General features: G+C 38.7%; 1 protein-coding gene across 1 annotated transcript in view; it reads right to left on the bottom strand.

Moving 5' to 3' along the window:
- Window positions 1-14,265, bottom strand: part of LOC142337953 (uncharacterized) — a 28,756-nt gene extending 14,491 nt beyond the window's left edge. Inside the window, exon 1 of the mRNA XM_075387585.1 lies at window positions 14,000-14,265. Coding sequence (XP_075243700.1) covers window positions 14,000-14,185 — 186 coding nt within the window. The 5' untranslated portion in view covers window positions 14,186-14,265. The remainder of the gene's footprint in view (window positions 1-13,999) is intronic.
- Between the last annotated feature and the right edge of the window lie 1,371 nt (window positions 14,266-15,636).

Raw genomic sequence — 15,636 nt, 5'->3', positions numbered from 1 at the left:
ACGGACCACGCGGCCGTCCCACTTAGCGCAGTTGGTAGCGCGCTGCACTCTCATGCTGAAGTTGAGGGTTCGAGTCCCGGTCAGGTTTTTTTTTTTTAAACGTTTCCTGTATTGATTGTTCTGAGAGGGTACGCTCCGTAATGGGATATCGGTGGGTGTTCCGGTATATGTGTATAGATGGGCTGACTCGGTGCGGCAGGCCTGTTGACATGATCAATTTTGATAGTTGGTTCTTCGTTACGTTTTAGTCTTCTGATATAGTCTCTTAGGAATGTGTAAGGAGTGCGGGGTTTATTTATGTTTTCTTCGTTTTGGTTTTCGAACTCAGTTTTAATTTCGAGTGGTAGTACTAGTGAGCATTTGTGCAGGGGATGTTCTGGATGTTCTTGTAGGTATTCATAGTCATTCAATGCGACAACTTGTACTGGTTTTGTTTTTATTCGCCGTCCTTCGTGTGTTATTCGGAAAGGGAAACGTCGGTGAAGTTTTGCCCATTTGTGTAAAAGATGCGAATAAGTTAGATGTAGTAATACGCTAATCAAGAAGGATAAAAATCCAAAAAGAAGAGACATTTTCCATGGTATGTACTGTTCGAATCGGCGTTCGAGTTCGGGCTTGAATGCTCTTATTCTTTCTAAAATTGGTTGGGCCATTTGTTCTATTGATTTGCTGTTTGTTCGTCGTGTTTCCATTTGTTTAAACTCTGGTTGAATTTGCTGAAGAATTTGAATTTGTGCCTCAGATCTTGATGAGAAGTTTGGTAGTTCATCCAATGGGGCAGTAGTTTGAAGAGTGTACTTATTGGATCTGGTAATTGAAAATCTAACCGTATTGCCGGTACTGTGTCACAAGCAGTGAGGTCTGAGCGAAGATGAACATTTGGTCCTCTAAGCTGTTTTCCACATCCCAGTGTGATGATACACACTCTGCACCCAGGATGCTCAATTCTTGCTAATGGATTGCTGCCATTACCAGCGCTTTCGATGAGTGTATAATCGTCTTTGGACGATGTTATTAACCAACGACCGAAACCGAGATTGCGTGCTTTTTCAGTCAACGGCAATTCTACTACATCCAGTTGACAGCGTTGCAATGCAAGTAGCTCGTCATCGTGGTAAAGTAAAGTAGCCATACAGGACTGATAAGTCTGTTCTGTTGGAATGGCTTTGGTGCATATTGCGTATTTTTGGGATCCGATACAATTTGCGAGCTCGTCTTCATCGATAAACGCTAGTTCTTCTCCGTCGTCTGAGACGGCCATGTATTTGGCTTCAAGTCGCCAAACTAAAGCTTTACCCGTATCCCCGTCCGGCATTGGGATCGGAATGGCATGCAATACGTTCATAACTGTACTTTTTGAAGCCATTGGAATTGCAAGTGTAAGTATAAGACCTGCGTCAATTGCCTCGACTTGTGTGACTAATTTCGTTTCATAGTACGAGAGAATCTCTTAGATTGGTACGGCTAGAGATAATCGATCCTGTTGTCCATTTTGTTGCAAATGAACAATCGTAAGAATTTCATGCAACTGCTCCCTTGGGACTAATGACATTGGTAATAGTTGATTCATGAGAGGCGTCAAAGCATTCAGTATGTTGATTCGAAACGTATAAAGGGCCGATCGGTATGTTTTGATGTTAGCAAGTATTGCTTGAAAAATATTGCTAAGTACAAGACTATGTTGATTGATTTGTTCTCTTACGTATAAGTATTGGATGCAGTTTCTCATGTGGTGCACGTTTTGTCGTAACGCCTTGAATTGTCCTTCAGCAAGCTCCCAGTTCCTGTTTTGTGTCTCTATTATTTCGTTCTGGGCTTCTTTGATGGCTTTCAGTTCACCTGATACAACATAGAATTTTTCATTGTTTTGGATTGTTATTTGTTCGACATGATCGGTTAGGTATTGAAGATAAGCCATTGCTTGTCTGATGTTTTTCTGGTTTCTAGCCACTCTTTTGTCGCATCCTCCAAACACTGATTTGATGAAGCATAGTAATTTGTTGCCTGTTCCTATTCCAATTCCCAGCACTGCGGCTGCTGCTGCTGCGGCAGCCGCACCGCGGGGTTGTCTTTGCAGTGTTGTAGAAGTTTGACTGTTTGCTCTTAGTAGTGTGTTCATTTCCAATTTGAGGTTTACAATGTCGTGTTGGGCCTGTTGGTTTTCTATCATTGTTTGTTGCGCTATCCAGTGGAGGCCTGCTGTCGAGTCAGTCATATTTGTGAAGTTCAATGGGCGTCCATAATTTTCTGAAGTCCACATTTTGTCTATCTCTTTTGTCAGGTTGATCAGTTTGTCTTCCACTGTTTTGTTATATATTGGGTAGGGGACCAGGATTTCAGTTTTGACAAATTTTTCTGTCAATAGAATTTTCTGATGAAGGTTGAATAATACTCCATCTTTTGTTGCCACCGATGGTTGGTTCGTTTTCATCAAGGGTAAAAGTTGTAGTAAAAATAGTACGGTATTGAGCATTTTGCTAACTAGGTTTGTTTGTGAAATTGAATTAGAGTCTTTGTGCGACCGATTTTGAGGTACAAAATTTTGGAAAATGATTTGAGCTGTGTCTTTTTTCCTTTTAAATTAGGATTTTTTTTGGAGTGTTTTCATTGGTTGGTGACGTATTTAATGTGTATGTATAATAGAGAATTGGTTCTCAATTCCTATTGGCTGTCATCTTCGAAGCCAAAAGTTTGGTGAAGGTTTCCGTTGATCTCCCGACGGTGAAGTGTTAGCGGAACAATTCTTCGTCTGTTTTGAAGCGTTGGGCCAAGGTCCGCTAGTTCTCTGTTGGATACTCTTTGAGGAAGTGGTGAAGATGTTCTGGGGTTGTCGTGTTGAGCAATAGCACTATTGCTCTCGTTATTTTCAATTTGTGAAATGGTGCCTCCTATAAGGGAGTGCTCATTGTTCTCGTCGGATATCGGTTGTTGGACATCATCGCTTGAGGTTGTATTTTTGTAAATACCGTTGATCGAGTTGGTCCGGTAGAAGGTCTCGCCTGTAGTGTCTAATATTGGGGGCGTGTAGACGGGGCTATTAACGTCATCAAATAGATCGCCAAGATTTTCAGATGAATCGAACGTGAAGTCACTGAGACTCTGGTTTCGCGACTGTGAGCTTGTTGCTTGTGAGTCTGCAATGCTCTCATCGTGATCAGTTTCTGTTGTATCAATTGTCAGGTTGGGGTCTGGGATGTGGTCAAGTGGGAAGTAAGTTATTACTTTGACCTGTTCTTCCTTTGCTTTTTCTGATGGTTGCAAGAGGTTATATAGCGAGTTTTCTCGGGCCAATGCCAGATGATCATTTCTGCGAAGGTTGTATCGTCGATTTGAGCCAAAACGGCTGTCGGACGGTAAAAAGTTTGAGTTATTTGAGAAGACGTAGTCTCCTGTATCAATTTATTCTGGTGTTTCTTGCGTGTTTGCGCTTGGAACTGAGCCTTCCACGAAGAATGCATCTTGGTCAAACGTCGGTTCGTGTGTCATATCATGAAATTGTATTGGTGGGTCTTCAGAAGAAAAATTAGCTGTTTGGATGTTTGAGTTGAAAGAAACTGACTGGACATCTGGTGTTGTTATGGGTAGCTGCATGTTGTCTTCGTTAATGTGGTGCCTGACTTGGTTGTCGAACAGCTGTGGTTCTCTCTCTTCTTCTGGTATGGTGGGATCTGCTTCAAAGTTTTCGGGGTCTACATGTTCGAGGTCTTCTACTTGATATTGAGGTTTCACAGGTCGAAGTCTCATTCGATGGATACATTGCGTGTAATTTGTGATGGTTTTGCGTACAATGTAGTTTGCATTCGTGAGCAATTTTTCTACTCTGTATAATGGTATCCACCTGCTTTGCTGTTTATTCATCACTGCTACTTGTGTTGTGCTTTTTGGGTCAAGGATCAGGCAGTATGATTTGGGTTTTAGTGGTGTGGCGTTGGCTTTTCTGTCATAGTACTTTTTATATTTCAGATAAGACGAGATAAGGTTGTCTTTTACGCTGGAGAAAAGCTCCGTAGTTTTGTCTTGTAGCTCTTTAATGCAGTCGTATTTTGGGTGAGACTCCCATAATTTTGTATTCTGAAATCTGAGCTCCAAAGGATTTATCGGTGTTCTGCCGTGAAAGACGTCAGATGGCGTGCACCCAATAGCTGGTGCAAATGTTGTGTTGTGTATGAATACTGCAATGTCAACGTATCTATGCCAGTCCGAGGAAGTTTGGTTTTTGTTAATTCGCAAGATTTGTTTGAGCGGTGCGTGGTTTCTTTCAAGTAAGCCAATGGTTTGCGCATGTTTCAGTGTGCAATGTTTGAGCTCTACCTCCAATAGGTTTGCTAGTACGCTCATTAATTCGGATGTAAACGCAGTTCCAAGGTCACATATGATTCTTGAGGGAATGTAGGAGTGTCTCAGAAAAATTGAGACAAGGGCTCGTGCTACGGTGTCTGCGTCGCCTTTCATAAGAGGTGTGGCGAAAAGGTACTTCGAGAACACGTCAATACCTGAGAAAATGTACGTGTAGGGAGAAGGGTGCATCTTTCCCACCAGATCTATTAGTAAAAGGTCTGCTGGGAAGTTTTGTAGAGACGAAAGTGAATGTAATGGAGGTTTCAATGCAGATGTTGGTGCTGGTTTTGTTTGCAAGCATGTGAGACAGTTTCTGATATATTCTGTTAGGCGTTCAGTGAAGTTCGGGAAGTAAAATCGTTTTCTAAATTCTGCTATTGTCAGTGAGACTCCTTTGTGCCCACTCCAAACACTGTTATGAATTCTGTAGAGTACTTCCTTCTGTAAGTGCGACGGGACGCAATATTGTTTAATAAATTGGTTTCCAGTGTGGTTATAGAACTTGCGATGAAGGACGCCTTCTGTTATCGATAGTCTTGGGAACTGCTTGAGATACTTTTTTAGATCACTGGATAGATATTGTCCTGTAGTCGGTGAACTTCTCTCAAACCAGAGCAGTACCCGTTTGATATCTTTGTCTTGTTGTTGTTCGGCACGGAGGTCTAAAGGTCCGTGCCCATGAGTGATGAATTCATCCAATGGGTTTTGTTCATGCATGGCGTTTATTTGTTGCGTTTCAGGTGCAAGAATTTGCAGTTGAACGTCAGCTCGAACATTCATAGGATCTTCTCCGCTGGTTTGTTTTCTCTCAAGTAAGTATGTTTTCATAATTTTGGGGGTATCGTCATTTTCTGAGCTGCTCAGATAACTGATTGAATTGTCAGGTGTATCTGCTGCTGTGTTGATTTCGATTTTGTGCATCGGTATGCGTGAGTTGATGCGTAGCTCGAGCTTCTCTTTCGGGTTTATGTGTATTCTCGACAGATAGTCCGCTGCTAAATTGGCTTTTCCGGGTATGTGTCCCAGTATGATGTCGAAGCTGAGTACATGATCGAGAGCATTCCAAAGTGTTGGCGGTATGATTTTTGTTTGAAAGAACCTGGTTACTGATCTGTTGTCTGTCAAAATGAGAATTGGTTTTTTACATCCCCATATAATATTTGCAAAGTTATCTAGGGCAAAGTGAACTGCGAGGAATTCTTTCGCATATATCGAAAGTTTGAGTTGGTTTGGGTGGAAAATTCTAGATCCAAAACTGATGGGTGCATAAATTTTCAGTTCCTGATTGTCATCATTTGTGGTGTAGTCTTCTATCATTAGTACGTATCCGGCTGCGTAAAAGGATGCATCAGCCATTATTACATATTGCTGGTCAACTTTGGGTAATCTGAGTGAAAGGTCACAGGCTGTTCTTAGATCATTTGTGAGCTTTTCCAGCATAACTTGGTGTTCTTCTTCTATCACGAAATTGGTGTCTTTCTTAAGTAGACGATAGAACGGTAAAAGTTTTTCAGCAAGTTCAGGGATAAAGGCTTTGTAATATTGAAAAAATCCTATCATTCGTTTGACTTGTTTTGGGTTTCGCGGCATTCTGAATGTTTTCAGAAAGGTTGTAATCTTCTGTGTAATTGGTGTGAGAGCCTCAGAGGTTATCGTATTACCAAGGAATTGTATTTCTCTGAGTCCAAATGCGCATTTGTCTGTTGCGAGTTTCATTCCTGATTCTCGGATGCATGTAAAGACTGCTCGAAGTTTTTCCAACATGTCGTTTGTGTCATGTGCTCCGATGCCAATGTCGTCGACGTACTGAAAGCATTTATCCGCTGTTATCACGGGGTCCAGGTTTTGACGCATGAATGAGCTAAAGGCGCTGACACTTCTGCTTAGTCCTTGGGCTAGTCTTTGAAAAGCATATGTTCTCGATGCGAAGTTGAAGGCCAGTAACTGTACTGATTGTTCATCTGCCATTGGTACAGAGAAGTAGCCGTGGCTGCCATCCATCTTGCAAAAGAGTTTCTTGCCGGCTAAGTGGGTGCCCGCATCTGCTAGTGTAGCTATCGGGAAATTGTTATTGTTGTAGTCGTTTCTAATGAGATGGTTTATTTTTCTTAGATCTACTAATATTCTGAGCTTCCCGTTTGGCTTCCGTTTTGCAAACATTGGAGATGAGTAGCGGCTGAAGGGGAGCGTTGTTATCACTCCGTAGTACTGGAGAAGGGCTAGTTCAACAAGCAAATCGTCTTTGAGATGGATTGAAATTCTTTGAGTTTTTGAGTATACAGGTCTGTTTGTGTCTGGTATCAATTTGAATGAGAATTTGTGAGTGTAGCCAATGTCAAGGCGGTGCCTTGTGAATATGTCATTGAATTCGACTAGAAGCTGTTCTGTTCTTTCTTTATCTTTGTCAGAGAGTACGCTGTCGCTCCATTTGAATGCGTTAAGAAAAGTTTTCCTGTCTTCGTTTTTCGAGAGTGGTTGAATTGCTTCAAGATTTTTAAATTTAACAAGTTCGTCATATATGCGTTTTTCAACTTCACTCATCTTCGATGTGTCGGGATTGGCTTCTAGGGTCGGAAACCAGAATCCGTTTTCGTGTTTTATTGTTATATGATTTATTTCGCCTTTTGCTGTTCTCTCTATAGATTTTTCTATTTGCTTTATTGTTTTCTTTGAGTCGCTTGATGGGAGAAGTTTTGGCTCAAGTGGTATCAGGTAGCGTGCTTGCTCTGGTGTGATGATTTCGAATGTTGCTACTGGAGAGTCTTGTCTAATGTGCAGTGGAACTTCTGTTGTATTGATTGCAAGTAGGGTGGTAGTTTTGTTTTTTGTAAGTTTGTCAAGCGTGCTTGTTAGACCAAGGCCCAGTTTTTCAAATTTGACAGTAGGCTCTACGAGTCCAATTTGTTCTTGTGCATCAGTTTCCTCCGATGGGATTAGTTCCAGAAATTTTTGTTCCCCAGGTGATAGCGTATAGGTTGTTTTGGTTTTGAGCATAATTTTTTTTCGGCTGTTGAGACGTTTTTGTTTGTTGTTGCCTTTTATGTGCATTAGATTTAGCTGAAAAGTAAATTCTGGTGTTTGGAGTAGTCTGTTGTGGGCATCAATAGTAATCTCATTTTTATCAAAGAAGGGAAAGCCAAGAAGGATAGCGGAAAGTGTTTCAAACACCATGAACTGTTCCTCAAATTGTAAATGGCCAATTTTGAATGTCAGTTGGACTGTAAATAAAATGGGTGATTGGTGTAGGAAAGCTGTAGAAACGTTTATTTCAGGAGGATTTGTTTTTTCTGGTTTTTGGTAGAGGTTTCTGCTTATTTTATCAAAATGTTTCTTTGACACGGCGCTGCTGAATGCTCCAGTGTCTGCTACTGCTTTCATTATTAATGTTTCGAACTGCAGAGGTATTATGAATACATTTTCGCTATAGTTTGTCATGCTATCTGGTATATGTTGTAGAAAAACATGCAGGTTATTTAGTTTTTTGATTGCTGATTGAATGGCATGTTTCCATCGCGGTATGCTGGTTGACGTTCTGGACAATTTCGGGCAGTGTGCTCAATGCTAGCACATGTTCTGCAAAATGTTCTCATTGGTGTAGGAGATCTTTCGGTACGTCCATTACTTCGGTCGTTTCGTTGGAAGTTTGACCTTCCTCTCGGATAATTTCCTCGGGCTCTCTGAAAGCTTCCACGGTTACGTCCTCTGCTGTTGTAGTTGTTACTGTATCCTCGGCCATTTGGTTTCCATTATACTGGTATGTTTGTCTGTTGTGGTTGTAGCCTCTGTAGTTATTTCCTCTTCTGTAGCTAGGGTACTGAGTACTCTCCACACGCTGATGCGGTGGCTGTGCTACTTGCATTGATGCTATGCCTGCGGCCATTATGCTTTCTATGGCTTGGGCCACAGCAGGGTTTCCGGGTTTCCTGATGCGTTTAGTGCATTGAATGCCGTGGTGTATTGTGGTTCGGGGTTTATCTGATCAATTCTGACTCGTCGTTTGATGATAGCGCATAGTTCGTTTACAGTGATGTTGTCATTCTCTTTCAGCAACACTTTCCTGTACTTGAAGGGCATGCCTTGAATGAATTGTTCTCTTATTCGTCTTGTTCTTTCGTCAGTGCGGTCTATGTGAGCTGCAGGATCGTCCACAATTGCGAGGTTGGCGAGGCGTTGCAGATCTGTGAGGAAGTCATCTGGTTGTTTTTTCACTGGATCAAACTTTCTCGATTGCAGATCGAGTTCAAAGTTTCTTCTTTGGTCTGCTCCTGCATATCGGTTGCGTAGTTGTTCGAGCGAATCGTCTAGATCGTTTCTTGTGTTTTTGGCGAGTCGAAGGTAATAGTTGAGTGCATTACCGGCTAAGTGTAGGTGGAGATATCTTGCACGTTGGTGGTTCGCTTCAGGAATTCTAGATACAGCAATGCTTGCTCTCAGTAGTCCTTCAAATTCAGGCCAGTTTTCGTTTGGTAGTCCTGAGAATCTTTTCAGATGTACGTGAGGCGGACTTGGATTTGCCATTTTCTTTTAGTCAGTTCGTTTCTGAAGTGTTTTTGTGGAAAGAGCAATTTGTGCGCTTCTCCAATTTAGCTGTGTCACAGATTTTGCAGTTTAGGCTATTTGGTTGGTCTTTTTTGTTCTTCGCTGCAAGTTTTTGACTTACTTTTCTGTCGATTGTTTTGTCGTTGAAGAATACGAACGGGTTTCTAGGATGATAGCCTTCCAATAGTGTCATAGAAGTACTGTTGTGGCTTGCGTTGTATTTTCTCTTTGCTAGCAAAACAAAGAGGTTGATGCTCAAATAATTTTGAATGGGTAAAGTTGGTTTGTGCTTGTGGTTTGGTTAATTTCTCGAATTCGGTAGTTTTGAAAGAAATTGTAAAGTTCTGAGTCTTTTGTAATACGGATCCGTTTGATATCGGTTGGATTGTCTTCTTGTGCGTTAAAATAAAGGCTAATTCCGGTGTTTGTTTTTCTAATGATTCGAAGATTGTAAGTTTTTCCGTTATTGGCTAATTCCATCAGTTGCAAATTTTTCTTTCTTTTTAACAGAAGTAAGCGTTCAACATCTCTGTCGCCATATGATAACTCTCTTCTTAGTTTGCTTCTACCTTTTCTATCTTTTTAGAGGCGGCTGTGTAGGTGCTAGTGCCAAGTGCTATATTGTATGGAGACGAGTTATCGTTGCAATATCCTTTCTAATAAAGGCTTTTAATTGCAAGTTTTTGCTAAGTGCTATTCGGAGCGCGGGTTCGGTAAAAACGCTCTTTTTCTGCTACAAGTTTTCAATTCAAGTAATTTATTAAGCAACTGAACTGTACTGAGCAGAATCGTCTGTATGAATTTCAAGATAATAAATGCGTGCTGTATGAATTTACAAAAGTCTTTTTCAACCAATCAAAATTTAGCATCGTCATACTAGTAAAAAATAAAATCTCATTCCTCAAATACTCGGTTATGATTGATTGAGAAATTAACAATCTTATTTGACAAGGGAATTTATTAGGTTCTGAAAATTAACTTATTTTATTGATCAGTAAAAATTCTGGTTCGCTTTCAATCGACTCTTTGAAACGTCCGCTCTCTTGCAAGTTACCCTCCTGATTAGAGTACATGAAAGGTTGACGTACAACTACCCCGAGCTCTAACTCTGCCGATTATAAGAGCGCCCAAAATTTATTCAAATGTTCAGCCGATATTATTTAATCCAATCACACCATTTCAAATAAATAAGCGCAAAAGTTCTGAACCAATTAGAATGAAGTGGCGAACTACTTGATTTTATTTCATCTGTACACAGAATTTGAGTAAGTTAAATTTTTAGCACAGAATAAAATTGGGGATTATGACCACAACTCAGCTGCCAGGGGATAGATTCTCGAAATGAATCTATCACAACCCAACCAGTGATCAGCGTACCCTAATGGCTTTGAAAATCGTTTCCGCTAGCTCTTAGTTCATATATTTTCATAAAAGAGGGTTTTGACACTTTTAAAATTAGTTCCAATTTCGTCATTCTTAAACGTTGACGTAATATTACGTTGGAAGTGTTGTTCGGAATCGCATACATTATAAGTATAATTCAATATATTTTTGCTACATTTCAAGTAAAAATGAGATGCGTGAGATAATTAAACATAACCAATAAACGTCTGTCAAATTGCTCTCAAACGATCGGTGAGCGGTTGGTTTTGTCAGTAGCTAGCCATGGTTAAGTGAGGCTATCTGTAGTTTCATTGAAGAGGCGTGAGGTGAGGGTGAAAGATGATGACATCACGCCACATAAAAGAAGCTGACGTGCGGCATCAAAAAGGTTAAGGAAAGAGAAGAGAGAGAGAGAGAGAGAGAGAGAGAGAGAGAGAGAAAGAGAGAGAGAGAGAGAGAGAGAAAGAGAGAGAGAGCGCGCGAGATAGTGTGCGAGAGATAAAATGTGATCAACAAAGAGGAGGAAACAAACCACAACCAAGAGAGAGAAAGAGAAAAGAGAGAGAGAGAGAGAGAGAGAGAGAGAGCAAGGATTATTTTCCATGATGATATTCGACTCTGCATTTTCTAGTTTTTTAGTCCTGTTAGTAATTAAATCATATAATTAAACTGTAAGTGCAATATTCAAGGAACGTATCCACCTTTTGCAGTGAAAAAATGTTCGAAACTATTTTTGTTTTTGGGGTTCTTTCAAATAACCCATCTGCAATACTCAGAAAAGGACAAAAACATACAAAAAGTTTAAAAACATTTGCAAAACTCAACAAAACTTGTTAAAAATTGTGATACTATAATCCAGTGTTCCTATAGCAGGCTTTAAATAGTTTCAATAGCTCATAGAGATTCATAAACTGGGAAATCGATATAAAAAAACTCGGGTCATTAAAAGCTTTATAACAATTCCATAAGCTGTAGAATCTATGCAAATTTATTAGCTCTAGAAACTATGCAACAGCTTACTATTAAAACTCGGAAGAGGTCCCTTCACGCCTGGTGCCAAAAATTTAAAAAAATCAAGAATTTTCAAAAAACTTTAAAAAAATTGTTAATCTTTTTTTTAAAAAAATTGCACAAATTCGTGATACGAAAATCTTGAAAAACACTCCAATACAATTAATAGCTTTGCAAAAACCTATTATATTAACCTAGAGAAAGTTCCTTTGCGCTTGAGGCTGGAGAAGCCTAAAAAAGGACAAAAAAATTCAAAAGTTGAAAGTTTTATCAAAAAATTGCTACAATTTGTGGTATTAATAATTTCAAAACGATTCCATGGCCAATAGAATATTTTTAGTTTTTTATTATCAACCCCTTAAGGAGGTTATATGGCCCCTGAGGCTAAAAAAACTGAATAAAGACAATACACCTCAAAAAAATGCAAGTTTTGACTAAAATTTGCTAAACTTCGTGATGTTAAAATCTTGAAAAACATTCCATAGCAACGAAAACTATGCAGTAACATATTACCAAACCATAGAGGAGGCTATTTGGCTCTTGTGGCTTGGAAAATCTAAAAATGACAAAAGTATTTAAAAAACTTGAAAAAATTGCAATTTTTGTCGAAAATTGCTAAAATTTGTAATGTTAGAAATTTGAAAACTAACTGTTCAATGGCCAATAAAAACTTTTCAGTAACTTATTATAAAGGACATTTTCTGGTTCGTAAGTCCAAAAACACTTAAATAATGACAACAACTGTGGAAAAAAAATGAAAATAATTTGCATGTTTTGTCAAAAAGATTGCTAAAATTCGTGAAGTTAAAATGTTGAAAACCATTCCATTAACACTAAAAACTGTGCTGTAATTTATTATCAACCCTAGAGGAGCTTCTTTGAAAACTAGGGCTAAGGTTGATAAAAGTCAAAAAATGACAAAAATCTTTCAGAAAGCTTGAAAAAAAATTGGCGAAATAAGTTTGAATTTGCGTATTTTTCGAATTACCAAAACAGATAGCTCTTAAAAAGGTCATAATAAGTACTTGCGAAAAACCTTTTTCAACAATAACCAGCCTCAATTTTAGACTGGTTCAACGGAGTATTTGAAAATTGATAAAAAAAAACCCGAAAACTTTCAACATTTTGGGCTAAAAAAAACTGCTAAAAATTGCCTTACTTAAACAACGGCCTTCCCGGTAGCTTCATCACACCTTGCACTTGAAGGATTACTAAACGCGGCTAAAGGCCTCTAGTGAAACTTAGTGCCCACGAGGCGTTACCAGTTTATCTCGTTTTTAAGGACGAAAATTCAAATGGGTCAGACAAAAAATTGGTCAAGCGAAAAATCGCATAAAAAAGACCAACAGGACTAATGTAATTGCTACAAGCTTCGTTTGAGAGAAATTAAAAATGTTCCGCGTGGAGAGGTAGAAGTTTTGCTAGTGTTTAACCGCAATTAAAACTTAATGATTTGCCCGCTTGAATTAATAATCTTTTGAAACTGTATGAACTCATCAAAATTAAAGTCCGTAAAAACTGCAAAAACAGTATTATCGTAGCAACTGGTATTTTAGCTTCTAACGGCACGCTACGTTTGTTTGAAAATTGGTTAGTGATACTTTTTATATTGGTTTTTCGTGCAAACGGATCTTCATGTTTTTACAATAGAAAATGCAGACATATAAACCAGCTGTTAAGATGCCTGTTTTTTTCTCATTAGACCTCTTAAGTATATCAGATCGCAAAAAAGAGCCCATTTAAGTAGGGAAGAAGCAAAAAATTCACACATTTAGACTGAGCCCAAGATTTGAAATCCAGTACAGAATAGCTAGATGAAAATGAAATAAATCTAGACACATTTTGTGCAATATAGACCAACGAAAGAAACCGCACGACTATAAAAGTATAACACAAACAACATATAAATCTGAAACATAGAGCACACCAATAGAAGATGCAAGAACGGCGTGGAAGCAGGTACTAGAGAAGAAATCCATTGTTTTCAAAAATGTCTACGTGTGCAGTTTTTGAATGGTCTTCCATGTAACACATAAAATTGAGCCATTACCAATAAGCACGAAACAAAAACAAAAGAGCTCTTATTAAAGCACTTGACAGTCGACTAGATTTTCAATGTTTAGAAAAAAATTCCAAAAATGTTGAATTATTAATTCTTTTAATAGTTTTGAAAATTTTATGGCTACACTTTTTCTTAGACACCATAATAGGAAGAAGTTGTTTTACAGGTTTGTGAATTTCAAGATGAACCCGGGTAGTTAAAAATTTTTAGGTCAACTCTTTGTTTTAAGGCCTGGTCTCAACTGAGTTCAGAGATTTTTTCTACGAGCTTTGCTCATTCATCGACAAATTTTCGCATTTCTATCGTCAAAATGGTTTTGCTACGCAAACAAAAATCATTTTCTGAACAATATCAAGCTATTTTTCGTAATTTGCTCCTTTCTAATATGGATTCTTTTCCAATAATGGGTTCAAGTTTGGAATGAATTCTGCGATCTTTTCCATTTGTGCCCCCCAGTACGTTATACCCCTCCCCCTGAGAAAGAGCACGTGTCATTACATAGTAAATCTGTACGTAAAAATATGGTACGTGCGTCTAGGGGTGCAAATAGTATGCAGACACTATCTTGGGGGGGGGGGGCAAAAACGGAAAAAATCCAAATTCTGAGACAAGATTCTGCGCATTGAGCGAAACTCAAGAGAATGGAAATCGAAATAATATTGTCACCTTAGCTTTTTCATCCAATTTGTCATCCCATTTTATCTCCTTCATTGATCCTGCCTTCCGATGATCATTGTGTACCTCAAGAAGCTCTTCCTTGAAGTCATCGGCATCCGGGAAGTTGCTAGGCAACGAAGACGCTTTTGGAACCCACAACACGATTGCCAATGTTAAATGGAACAGAACTGTCATTTGAAGTCAATTTTACGGCCGTTTTGGTTAATATTGGCGGTTTTCTCAAAGCCAATTATAGGCAGAAATGTTAATCAAATAAGAACTGAACGATTTTTAACTTTTTGAGCGATTATCCTCAAAAGAGTGACTTTTGATTTCATTTTTCCAACTCATTGGAGGCGGTCATTAAAAGCTTCTCAGGTTTGGGAGTGCATTTATGAATATTAGCTCACGGCTGATATCGGCATCGGGGCGTTAGCGACGTTATCAACATCCGAGATGAAGCCGAAATGTTCCATAGTTCAAAGCCCAGCTTGCCCACCTTAGACGAAAATTTGAAAACTTACTAAGATTTATACGGTGCCGTAGAAAACTGAGGAAAGTTTGTACGGCGCCGTTTAAGGCCGTTATAAGTTTTCTACCTCACCGTGGCCAAATCTAATGATTACCAATTTTTAAAATCTGGCCTCCTGAAAACGATTAAAAGTATAACGCTTAACTTATTAGTTATAAAGATATTAAGGGTGGCAACAACCGTACGGATAATATTTGCACAAATCATCTATCGTTGCGATTACAACAGATTGCATAACTTGTTGCATAACTTGCATTTGATGTGTTGTTAATTGGACTACAATGTTCCGCCTCTCTTTGTAGCAATCTTTATATAGCAGTATTGGCAGCAGAATAGACGAGGAGTTTTCTTAGTATCTTTTTTTGAAAAAAACTTTGTAGTATACTGCCAACTAGCGCGCTGTTTCGTCAAAAAGTTATCGTCATCGGAAACCCCCTCCTCCTCTTCCCACGTGGGATTTGTCCATTAGATCAAGAACGCTTTCGAAAACTTCAACCTGTTATCCTAACACTATTATTGCAAAGTTAACATGGAAGCTCAGTAATGTGTGTTTGCATATCATTTTCCAACCCCGCTCATCCACCGTATTGGAACAATTGCCTACCAAATAAGGAAGAGATAGAAAGTTTTCAAAAAATCAAATATTGTTCAAAAATAATTGGCCTATGAAAAAAAATTGCTTTCAATTCAAGTCAATTAGCAAAGTAAATGATGCTACTTAGAAGGTCAATGAGAGCTACCATTATTAAGACAACGAGACAAACAACAAAATCAAATAACATCAACAAGCAAAAAATAAAATTTACAACCAGAGTAAACTACAAGATTTATACAAACAAAGTAAAATAGCGTGAAAAAACTAAACTAAAGAAATAAATTTGTTTTTCACTACAAAAAACATCGGAACAATCATTAATGAGACTCGGTATCAAGTAGACACTAAAAAAGCCAAAGTTTATATTTCTTAAAAACGAACAATTAATGAAAACCATTAGATATCATTGAAAAATTTTAAAAAGAAATTATGAAGAATATACGAAGAAATTGAGACCTGGCATTATCCAGAATATGTCCAAAAAACGAATGACAAAAACCGACGAGGAACAAAAACTCA

Source organism: Convolutriloba macropyga, chromosome 4 (assembly GCF_964194025.1).
Source record: "Convolutriloba macropyga chromosome 4, txConMacr16.3, whole genome shotgun sequence".
Classification (NCBI taxonomy): Eukaryota; Metazoa; Xenacoelomorpha; order Acoela; family Convolutidae; genus Convolutriloba; species Convolutriloba macropyga.
The sequence above is the reverse complement of the archived record's forward strand: the minus strand, read 5'-3'. Positions and strand labels throughout refer to the sequence as shown.